We start from the raw sequence: 12103 nt of genomic DNA on the forward strand, positions 1-12103 counted from the left end.
TCTTTCACTGAAAACAGAAAAGCCCGAGCTTGCTCAACCTATCCTCATAAAACATGCTCTCTAATCCGGGCAGCATCCTGGTAAATCTCCTCTGCTCCCTCTCTGAAGCTTCCAGCTCCTTCCTATAATAATGCAGAGGATAGCAGACACAAAACTAGACTTTTTGAACATTTGAGGGAACCACAAGCTGCTTATGCTTGCAGGAAAAGACAGTACTTGGGTGTCTCAGGAAATTTAACGTGTTCCTGTTGACACGTAAAGCATGTGCCAGCAGGCTCAAAGACAGCTTCAACTCCACTGTTATGGTTCCCTGTAACGATAATATGGACTCTTGACCTCACAGTCCACGTGCACTGCACCTTCTCTGTAACACCTGATTCTGCATGCTTTTGGTTTACCTTTTGATACCACAATGATTTGATCTGAATGGAAGCTATGCACGACAATTTTTTCCATTGTACTTTAGTGCGTATGACAATGATAAACCAATTTAACAAGTGTTATAAATGCCCTTAATCATCCTAATTGGATGTATTACAGCTTAGTATAGCAACTGCTTTGCTCAAGAACGTAAGAGAGTCAGGGACACAGCTCAGCACATTACAGAAACCAGCCTCTCCTCCATGGAACGCACACAAAATGCTGGAGGAACTCAGCAGGCCAAGCAGTATCTATGGAAATAAAAAGTACAGTCAACGTTTCAGGCCAAAACCCTTTGGCAGGATTGGAGAAAAAAAGATGAGTAATAGGTTTAAAAGGTGGAAGTAGGAGAGAGAGAGAGAGAGAGAGAGAGAGAGAGAAACACAGGGTGATAGGTGGAAGAGAAGATTTAAACTTTTTCAGGATAGGCATCGTTGGAAGAGAATTCACAGTATAGTAATCCAATCACAAACAAGAGAGAATCTGCAGATGCTGGAAATCCAAGCAACACACACAAAATGCTGGAGGAACTCAGCAGACCTTCTCCATGGACAATGTCTATATTTCTATCAGCTTCGGTACAGCAGCCAGTATAATCAAAGACCCTACCCACCCCAGACATTCTCTATTCTCTCTCACGCCATTGGGCAGACGATACAAAAGCTTGGAGGTATGTACTGCCAGGCTCAAGGACAGCTTCTATCCTGCAGTTACAAGACTACTGAACGGCCCCTACTGTGTCAAGGTGGACTCTTGACCTCACAACCTACCTCGTTATGACCTTTCCCCTTATTTCGTGCCTGCCATGCACTTTCTCTGTAACCGTAACATTTTATTCTGCATTCTGTAATTGGTTTTTCCAAAGGAGATGTGAGGGGCAAGTTTTTTTTAAATAAACAGAGAGTGGTAGGTGCCTGAGTGGTGGTGGAGGCAAAAAACATTAGGATTTTAAGAGACGTCTGGATAGGCACATGAATCTGAGGGGAATGGAAGGACATGGACATTGTGTAGGCAGTAGGGATTAGTTTAATTAGACATTTGATTTCTAAATTAATTGGTTCAGCACAACATTGTAGGCCGAAGGGCCTGTTCCTGTGCAGTACTGTTCTACGTTCTATGCAATACCTCAATGCATAGATGTAATGAAATGATCTGTATGGATGGTATGTGAAACATTTTTTCACTGTAAATGTGACAATAATAAACAATTTACTGATCGATGGTTCCTTAAGGTTGTAATAGGCAATGGTGGTAGTGGGGATAATCTCCCAGTACCTATTTAATGCTCCCAATGGCATGTATCTCAAAAGGCTCTGACAACCAAGTCCAGCTCCTGGCCTTCACGTGTAGCTTAGCAGCTAAGCCCAGTGGGACCATTTCTAGCGACAAAATAGGGGCAAAGGCAGGTTACCAGTGCCTTAAAAGCAGCCGATTCAGGCAGATGGAGCTCATCAGGGAGAAGGAAAACTCCAGTCTCAAACCTCCCCTGTTTGCCGCTATACCCCCTCATAGGGAAGGCTTTGAGAGTAAACCCCGAGGAAGAATCCGGAGCTGGAGTCTCTAAGACAGTTCTATGTGAGTTCAATGCTGACTGGCAACTCCTGCGATGCCAAATGTGCCAAACTGTATCAGTCGCTGCCGTTTCTTTGGATTCATCAGCTGTGTGGAGAGGGGGAGCTTGCTCCATGGGGAACAGCTTGCCTCCAAATCATACTGTCCTGGCTAGTGTATTACGTAGAGAGCTAGGAAGTAACATCCGTGGTCAACCCTAACCAGAGGGCCTCAACTGATTAATGCTGAATTTATGGAACAGTAGAGTCTACAATGATTCACCTATTTGGGGATATATAGGGATATTTATAAAGATAGACTGCTCCCATGTTCCCACTCTAGAGACCCAAGTGCACAAACCAAGACGAACACTCAGGAGATGCAATCTTTGGATGAGACCTACCAGATCCTAACTCTTGTGTGCCTGTAAGCAATCCAATGACTTGAAAGAAAGGAGTACAGTCCTCAGAGTCCAGTAGACGGAATTAAGTCACTGAACAATACCACCATGAGTTCATGATCACTTTGGCAGCTCCCAGGTATCACAGATGACAACGGTCATTTCATAACTGACAGTAGCTTTGCAAGTGAATCAAGGTTACACAACCTGCTGCAAAATAAAAGCTAACTTTCATGACATATCAGCAATAAATTCTCACTGCCAAATTTCTGGAGCTGTCAGTGATAACACACGATTCTGATTCCCATGTTATTTATACCCAGTGTATGTATGTCCACGACAGCGACAAACTTGAGCAAGGGAGGACAGAAAGTGAAGTTTTCATTTTGGCAGCAACTTTCACTCCGAAGGCTCCTATAAACTTAGGAGAGTTCTAATTCAAATGAAGTTCTTGCGAGAGTATACACAATTGCAAATACCAACAATACTTTTTTCCCCCACAGTAAGTACCACGGGCCGTGGATCCCTGGCGCTCGCGTGCGTGCAGCGGGTATGGGGAGGGGGGCCACGCGTGCAGCGGGTCGATGGGCCGAGCGTACTCACCATCCAAGGAGACGAACTGCCCGACGGCCGAAGAGCCGCCGCCGCTGTTCTCCACAAACTGCACCTCGGACACGATGATGTTGTCCTCCAGGACGGAGCCGCAAGCCGTACATACCGCGTCCCCCCGCGCCTGGTCCAAGTCGATATCGGTGCAGCCGCAAGTGCGGCAGACCCGGGAGCTGGCCATGGCTGACGAACCCTTACTCCTTTCCTGGCCGGCGAGCGAGACACCCTCACAGCAGCCCGAGGCTGCAGCTGGGCCTTCGGCCTCGGCGGGTAATTCAGGCCGAGATGGCGACTTCTTCCGGGCCTGGCTGTCGGCGGTGAGCTGTGCACCCGAGCGGCCGCCCTCTCGTCGAGTCCCTGACGGTCTCCGAGAACCTCACCACGATCCACGGAGCCACCGCGCACGCCGAGCCCACTCCGCGTCCGCGCGGCTCGCCGTCCGGAGCCACACTGAGCCGGCGGAGCGGGGCTGCCCACTCGCACCCGAGCGAAGGGAGGGATGGAGGGAGAATACCCCGATTAAATCAGCAGTCAGCCCCGCTCTCCTCCTGATCTGATAAACAACGCAATATCCAGCAATATTTTGATGAATGGCTGGTCCTCAGCTCCAAATGTGCAAAGTTTATTATTATTATTTTGTAATTCAGCTCTTCCAACCCCCCCCCCCGTGGTTTCGGGTTACTAAGGTCCCAGAACATGCACGTGCTCCGAATTAAAGGCCCCGCATTGAGCTACAACTCCCAAAGCAAACTGCTGCAGATTAGAATTAAATTTATTATCACTGGCATTTATACAGTCACAGACAATATAAACATCACCAATAATAAAACTGATTCCGATTTGCCGTGAAATTTGTTGCTTTGCAGTAGCAATACAGCGCAATGCATAATAAAACATAATTACTATAAATTACAAAAATAAATTTTAAAAAATGCAAAAGATGAATAACGAGGTAGCACTCATGGGTTCATGGACCGTTTCAGAAATCTGATGTGGGAGGGAAACAATCAGTTCCTGAATCATTGACAGTTCAATCTCTGTATCCGTGCTACGGTGAATGTAGCCAGGATCTCAGCAGGAAAAGTTCAGGGAGATGGTAATGACAATCCTCAACAAAAACAAAAGTGATTCTACAAATACTGGAAATCCTAAGCAATGCACAAAATGCTAGAGCAACTGAGGTTGGGTGGGACTCCAACCAAAGGTCATGGGTTAAGGTGAAAGGTCAAAAATTTAAGCGGAACGAGGGGAAACTTCTTCACCGTCTAGTGCACATTCTGGAGCAGAGGGTGGCGGTAATGCACCATTAAGCTGGATGCCAACCGCCGTAAAACAAGATACAGACAGACAAACTTCTTCACCTAGTGTCGAATGAGCTGCCAGCACAAATGGTGTATGTAAGCTCGATATCAACATTTAAGAGAAATTTGGATAGGTACATGGATGGTAGGGATATGGAGGGCTATGGTCCTGCTGCAGGTCAATGGGAGTAGCCAGTTCAGATGGTTCCGCATGAACTAGATGGGCCAAAAGGCCTTTTTCTGTACTGTACTTTTCTATGACTAATTCAGCAAGTCAGGCAGCATCTATGGAGAGGAATAAGCAGTCACGATTTCCAGCAACTGCAGAATCTCTTGTGTTTTCAATCAGAATACTTTCTACAGAGCATCTGTAGAAGTTTGTTAAGAGTATTTTGTGACGTGCCAAATCTCTAAGCTTCTGAGAAAGTAGGGGCACTGGCATGCCTTCTTCATGATTTCATCAAAGTTCAAAGTAAATTATTATCAAAGTACATGTATGTCACCATATATGACCCTGGAATTCATTTTCTTGCAGCCATACACAGTAAATCCAAGAAACACAATTGAATCAATGAAAGACAGCACCAACAGGAAGGACAATCAATGTGCAAGACAACAAACTGTGCAAATACAAAAGAAAACCAGTAATGATCGATCGATCAATCAATCAATCAATCAATCAATAAGCAATAAGTATCGGGACATGAGATGAAGAGTCCTAGGTTGTAGGAACAATTCAGTGATGGGGCAAGTGAAGTTAACCCCTCTGGTTCAAGAGCCTGATGGCTGAAGGGTAATAACTGCTCCTGAACTTGGGTGTGTGGGTCCTGAGGCTCCTGTACCTTCTTCTTTCTGGCAGCTGCGAGAAGAGAGTATGGCTTGGGTGGTGGGGATCCTTGATAATGGATGATGCCTTCCTGTGACAGTGCTTCATGCAGATCTGCTTAATAGTGGGACAGCTTTACCTGCGATGGACTGGGTTGCATCCACTACTTTCTATAGATGTTTCCATTCAAGGGCATTGGTGTCCCAATGCCAGGCTGTGATGCAAACAGTCAATATACTCTACACCACACATCTATAGGAGTTTGTAAAAGTTTTATATGCAATGCCAAATTTTCACAAACATTGAAGGAAGTAGAGGCGCTGCCGTGCTTTCTTTGTAATTGCACTTATGTGCTGAGCCCAGGACAGATCCTCTGAAATAATAATTTAAAGTTGGTGACTCTCTCTACCTCTGATTTCCCAATGAGGAATGGCTCACGCACCAGGGCTTCCTCCTCCTGATTACCGGATCCTTTGAATTACTGATGTTGAGTGAGAGGTTGTTGCTGTGGCACCACTCAAACAGATTTTCAGTTTCCCTCCTATTGCTGATTCGTCACCACCTTTGATTCGGCCAACGACAATGATGTCATCAGCAAACTTAAACATGGCATTGGAGCTGTGCTTAGCCTCACAGTCATCAATACAAAGTGAGTAAAGCAGGAGCTAAGCACACACGCATGTGGTGCAACTGTATTGATGAAGATTGTGGAGATGTTTTTGCCAATCTGAACTGACAGGGGTCTGCAAGTGAGGAAATCAAGGATCCAATTGTTCAAGGAGGTATTGAGGCCAAGTACTTGAAGATTGTTGACAGTTTTGAGGAGATGATAGTATCGAATGATGAGCTGTAGTCATCAGGAACATCCTGATGTATGCACCTTTGCTGTCCAAATGTTCCAGGGTTGAGTGAAGAGCCAATTAAATGGCATCAACTGTGACCTGTTGTGCCAGTAGGAAAATTGTAGTGGATCCAAGTCACATCTCAGGCAAGAATTATGTTTCATCACCAACTTCTCAAAACACTTTCTCACAGTGGATGTATGTGCTACTGGTCAATAGTCTTTGAGGCAGGTTGCCATGTCCTTCTTAAGCACCAGTATAATTGAAGGCTGCTTGAAGCCGTTTGGTACATCAGACAGCCAAAGTGATAGGTTAAAGATGTTGGTAAATGCTCCAGCCAGTTGATCAGCACAGGTCTTTTAGTACTCAGCAAGATACTCCATCTAGGCTGGATACTTTCTGTGGGTTCACCCTCCTGAAGGATGCTATCACATCATCCTCAGGGACCGAACTCACAGGGTGATTGGGAGTTTGTGAATGTTCCTCCAGGACAGTCAAAGCAAGCAGAGAAGACATTGAGCTTACCCGGGAGCAAAGCCTTGCTGTTACCTATGTCACTTGTAAGAGGTAATAGCATTCCACAGCAGTAAAACATCCTTCAGTGATTCACCTTTGGTCCAGAATTCCCACTTCACACAAGATGGCTTTCTGGAGATCATACCTGGACCTCTCATACCTTACCTGAAGGCCATGGATCTGGCCCTCAGCAGACTGCGGATGTCATGGTTCATCCAGGGCTCTTGGATGGGGAAGTTTGTGGTGACATACTTGTCTATGATTGTCTTCATGACAACCGTGGTGTATTCATACAGATCCCCGATGAGCCTGTGAACATGGCCCAGTCCACCAACTCTGAGCAATCCTGCAACCACTCCTCTGCCTTCTGTAACCACTTCTTTCTTGTCCTTGCCTCTGGAGATGCTTTTCAGCCTTTGCCTGTATGTAGGTAAGAAAGGACGGCCAAGTAAGCAGATTTCCTGAAATGCAGTCTAGGCATGGAACAGTAGGCATTCTTAATTCATTCCATGCCTAAACTGCATTTCAGGAAACCTAGATTATAACATCAACATGCTGGGCACAGGACAGGTCATCGGCCATGTTCCCTTTAAGGTGGACACGTGTGTGCCCGCACACATCTTTTGCTACTAGGACACAAAGGAATTTAAACTGCGCACAGAAGGTTGTCACCCTCTACCTCATTGCCATGTTAAGTATATTTCACAATTGTACACAATCACATTTCCTTTTCCAATTTCTAATGCAGACAGTGTTGACAACGTGGAGTTGGTGATGATTTGTCTGTAGACTTTAGAACTGGCTAATTTATACTGTTTTTATTGAAGAAATTATTGATTCACTATGTCAAGTTCCAAATAAGCAAAAGGGCGTGAAGTGCCAAAGAACTGCTAGTTCATTTAAAGTGGAATGGCTTAATGACCATTTCAAACAACTTTAAAAAAGTGAAAAGATTGATATTATTACATGCTGTTGTATAGTATAAGAGAAATAAGACTCATTAATGTGTATTATTTTATTTCTTTTAAACAATGAACAATTGGTCATTTCAAATTAGAGGTATAACTCCCTCACCGGGCTCGTATGCAAACTTGGCTTGTTAGCTACATCTGCTAACAGCCACCTGACTCAGCGGAGGGAAGGCCACCTTTCATAAACAATGTATGGCTAGGGTCGGTATGATTTGGGGTTCAACCAAATGAATGATGTTCTGATTAAAGAAACATCGATTTGAGTAAACACTGTGTAAATACTGGCCATACACAATTATTGGTCGGCAAGAAGAATCGGATCACACACTGCATAAAATTACTAATTTCAGCTTTATCAAACAGTTATTACAAGAAAGAAAAGAAAAAAGGTAAGGTCCCATTCTGGTTACACCAGTCTAAATGTGCACATGACTGTTGGAGCTCATCTCTTCCAAAAAATGGATAAAACCGTTACTCATGGCACCAAACCCAGTCAGTGTAAAAGCGCCAGCCACAATCCGAACTTCCCTCAAAGTCTATCTTGAACAAATTGGCTCTTTCTCAGGGGTGCTTGCCCTTCTCCTTGGCGCCACTCATCTGCACAAAGCACTTCTTGCAACGGGGCTCTCCTTCCCAAGGCGTTCTGCGGCATCTTCCCTTCTGTCCCACTTTACAGCTCCCCCAAAAAGACCCCAAACCAGACTACTGTCCATCACAAATCTCTCTCTGCCCCGCTCTCTCCAGAACTTTCTCCAGATCCCACCATTCTGTTTGGCTGACACAACGTTCCTAAGTTGAACAGCCGGTCTTCTTACCTTAGCCAAATCCAAAACATTCTACTGCAGGTCATACTGCTTTTGCAGAAAACTGCTAAAGTGAAATACCTACATCATAGTAGTAGAAACCTTCATCAGGGCATTACAGAGGGAACATTGGTCATCCAGGTAAATCAATGCCCAGGAATTAGAAGCTGTTGACCTTCTCCATCTCTGACCCATCAATGAGAAACAGCACATGGTTTCCTGATTCCCGTCTCTGAAGTCAATGAAGCTCCTTTGTTTTGCTGATGCTGAGCATAAGGTTGTCATTGCAACACCACTCAACCTCACTCACTCCTATCTCACTCCTCTACAGAGACTCATCATCACACCCCCACCCTGCACTGCCCATGACTCAGCCAGCTGTTATTGGCAAACTTGTAGATGGTATTGGAGCTGTGTTTAGCCACACAGTACAATGAAGGAAGGACCGATGTCTGCGAGTCTGTGAGTCCAGAGTCCACTGAGAAAGTTGGAGGCCCGATGTGAGTCCACGGACCCACTGGAGGCGGGAAGCGGCCTGTCCTGGGGCTGGAGACCTCTATATGTGTGTGTGTGTGTGTGTGTGTGTGTGTGTGTGAGGAAAAGGGCTTGTTTTACTGTTGTCGTGTTTTGTGTTGTTCTGATGAACATGGACATTTAATAATTAAATCTGAATCTGGAATCTGAGATGATTCAGATCCTGAATTTGAAAGAACAAACGTACAAATTAGGCGCAACACACACAAAGGTCAGCAAGTCAGGCACTACTTATGATGAGGAATGAACAGTCCACATTTCAGCCCAAGACCCTTCTTTAGGACTGAAATGGAAGATGCCAGGTGGTGGGAGGGGAAGGAGATTAGTTACCAGGTGATAGATGAAGCCAAGGGGTTGGGAAAGATAAAGGGCTGGAGAGGAAGGAACCTGATAGGAAAGGAGAGTGAACCATAGGAGAAAGGGAAGGAGGGCGTGATAGCCAGGTGAGAAGAATAAAAGGCCAGATGGGGAATAGAAGAAGAGAGGAGGGGGAAGGAAATTTCTTTCACCGAAATGAGAAATCAGTATTCATGTCATCAGGCTAGAGGCTACCCAGACAGAATATAAAGTGTTGCTCCTCTTCTTCTGGCACAAGAGGAAGCCACAGACCAACACGTCGGAAAGGGAATGGAAATCAGAATTAAAATGTTTGGCCACTGGGAAGTTCCGCTTTCGACAAATTAGGAGCATGAGTGAAGCACTTGGTCAACACCACATTCCTTATAACCTTACAACCCCTTGCTTCTCAAGTATCTACCTACAGGCACATCCCTCCCCACCACTGCTATTATCTGCAGGAAGCGCTGTCTCAAGAAGGCAAGGTCTATCATCAAAGATCTCCACCACCTGGTCCATGCCATCTTTTAGCAGCCACCATCGAGCAGGAGATACAGAAGCCTGAAGTCCCACACCACCAGGTTCAAGAACAGCTACCTCCCTTCAGATGGTATGGTGTCAGCACCTTTACAGCACCAGTTGTAAGACTGGGCTTCCATTCCCACTGCTGTTCGTAAGGGGTTGGTACATTCTCTCCATGACCACATGGGTTTCAAAGTTCAAAGTAAATTTATTACCAAAGTCCATATATGTTTCAATCCAATGACTTGTTCTCTTGCGGACATACTCAATTCCAGGGTTAGTGAGCTGTGGACATACCAGAAGCGTGGCAACACTTGTGGGCTGACCCCAGCACATCCCCAGATTGTCTTAGTCATTGATGCAAAATAACGCATTTCTCTGTATGTTTTAATGTTTCAATGTACATGTCACAAATAAAGCTAATCTTCAACCATTCAGTTCTTGAACCAGTTGGCAAAATCCCAAACACCGCCTCAGTATAGCAACACCATGACCACTTTGATCTCATTGCACTAAAATAGACTTTGTTTGTTTCTTGTAAAATTAGTGTATAATTTATGTTTAATGTTTTTCTTGTGAATGCTGCTTATCAGATGCTATGTGCCTGTGTTGTTACTATAAGTTTTTCATTGCACATATGCACACATGTTCTTGCACAGATAACAAGAAATCAACTTGACCTTGATCCGCCTGAAAAAATATTCTAAGACTCTGTTTCTACTGTCTGCTCAAGAAGACCTCCAAAGATGACTGAGGAAAACACACACACACACACACACACACACACACACAAAATGCTGGAGGAACTCAGCAGGTCAGGCAGCACCTATGGTAAGGAATAAAGAGTTGACATTTCAAGCGGAGATCCTTCATCCAGCCTATCAAAACCTCTCAAAAACACTAAACAAACTGCTGGAAGATCTAGTGAGCCGACTAGCATTTGTGGATATCTTAATCTTATAGAATTTTTTGAGGAAGTTACTAGGAAAGTGGATGAAGGCAAGGCAGTGGATGTTGCCTACATGGACTTTAGTAAGGCCTTTGACAGGGTCCCTCATGGGAGGCTGGTCAAGAAGGTTCAGTTGCTCAGCATTCTGGATGAGGTAGTAAATTGGATTACACATTGACTTTGTGGGAGAAGCCAGAGAGTGGTAGTAGGGGGTTGCCTCTCTGACTGGAAGGCTGTGACTAGTGGAAGGCCGCAGGGATTGATACTGGGTCCTTTGTTGTTTGTTATGTATATCGGTGATCTGAATGTGGTTAATTGGATCAGCAAATTTGCAGATAACGCCAAGATTGGGGGTGTAGTGGACAGTGAGGAAGGCTCTCATGGCTTGCAGAAGGATCTGCACTCGCTGGAAAAATGGGTGAAAAATTGCAGATGAATTTAATGCAGACAAATGCGAGGTTCTGCACTTCAGCAGGACCAGCCAGAAGGTTCTTACACGGTGAGCGTTAGGCACTGAGGAATATGGCAGAACAAAGGGATTTGGGAATACTGGTCTATAATTCATTGAAAGTGGCATCACAGGTACCAAAGGTCGTAAAGAAAGCTTTTGGAACATTAGCCTCCATAAATCAATGTATTGAATACAGAAGATGGAATGTTATGTTGAAGTTGTATAAGACACTGTTGAGGCCTAATTTGGAGTATTGTGTGTAGTTTTGGTCACCTTCCTGCAGAAAAGAAGTAAATAAGATTGAAAGAGTACTAAGAAAATTTACAAGGATGTTGCCAGGTCTGGAGGACCTAAATTATCAGGAAAGATTGAATAGGTTAGGACTGTATTCTTTGGAATGTAGAAGATTGTAGAGGGGATTTGATAGAGGTATACAAAATGATGAGGGGTATAGAAAGGGTAAATGCAAGCAGGCTTTTTCCATTGAGGTTGGGTGGGACTACAACAAGAGGTCATGGGTTAAGGATGAAAGGTGAGAAGTTTAAGCAGAACATGAGCAGAAACTTCTTCACTCAGAGGGTTGTGGGAGTGTGGAATGGGTTGCCAGCACAAGTGGTCCATGCGAGCTCAATTTCAACAATTAAGAGAAGTTTGGATAGGTACATAGATAGTAAGGATATGGAGAGCTGTGGTCCCTGGCAGTTCATTGGGAGTAGGCAGTTTAGTTGGTTTCATGAACTAAATGGGCTGAAGGACCTATTTTTGTGCTATACTTCTTTGTAACTAATTGTGGAGTCAAAGAGTTGGTCAAAGTTTCAAGTCAAAATCCTGCACCCTGAAACACTGCTTCCACAGATGCTGCCTGACCTGCTGGGTTCTTCCTACTTTTTGTGTGTTGCTTCAGATCTCCCAGCATAGTCATAGAGTGATAGAACATTACAGCACATAAACAGACCCTTCCACCCATCGAGTCTGTGCCAAACTGTTATTCTGCCTAGTCTCATCGACCTGCACCTGAACCATAGCCCTCCATACCCCTCCCATCCATGTATCTATCCAAACTTCTCTTCAA

At 44.7% G+C, this 12103-nt stretch overlaps 1 protein-coding gene across 2 annotated transcripts in view; it reads right to left on the bottom strand.

Annotated features, from left to right (window-relative positions):
- brf1b (BRF1 RNA polymerase III transcription initiation factor subunit b) overlaps window positions 1–3419 on the bottom strand; it is a 459400-nt gene extending 455981 nt beyond the window's left edge. For both annotated transcript variants that reach the window (XM_063045501.1, XM_063045512.1), the window contains exon 1: window positions 2975–3419. In XM_063045501.1, the coding sequence (XP_062901571.1) occupies window positions 2975–3161 (187 nt within the window). In that variant the 5' untranslated portion in view covers window positions 3162–3419. The remainder of the gene's footprint in view (window positions 1–2974) is intronic.
- Between the last annotated feature and the right edge of the window lie 8684 nt (window positions 3420–12103).

This window comes from Mobula hypostoma, chromosome 1 (assembly GCF_963921235.1).
Source record: "Mobula hypostoma chromosome 1, sMobHyp1.1, whole genome shotgun sequence".
NCBI classification, from domain to species: Eukaryota; Metazoa; Chordata; class Chondrichthyes; order Myliobatiformes; family Myliobatidae; genus Mobula; species Mobula hypostoma.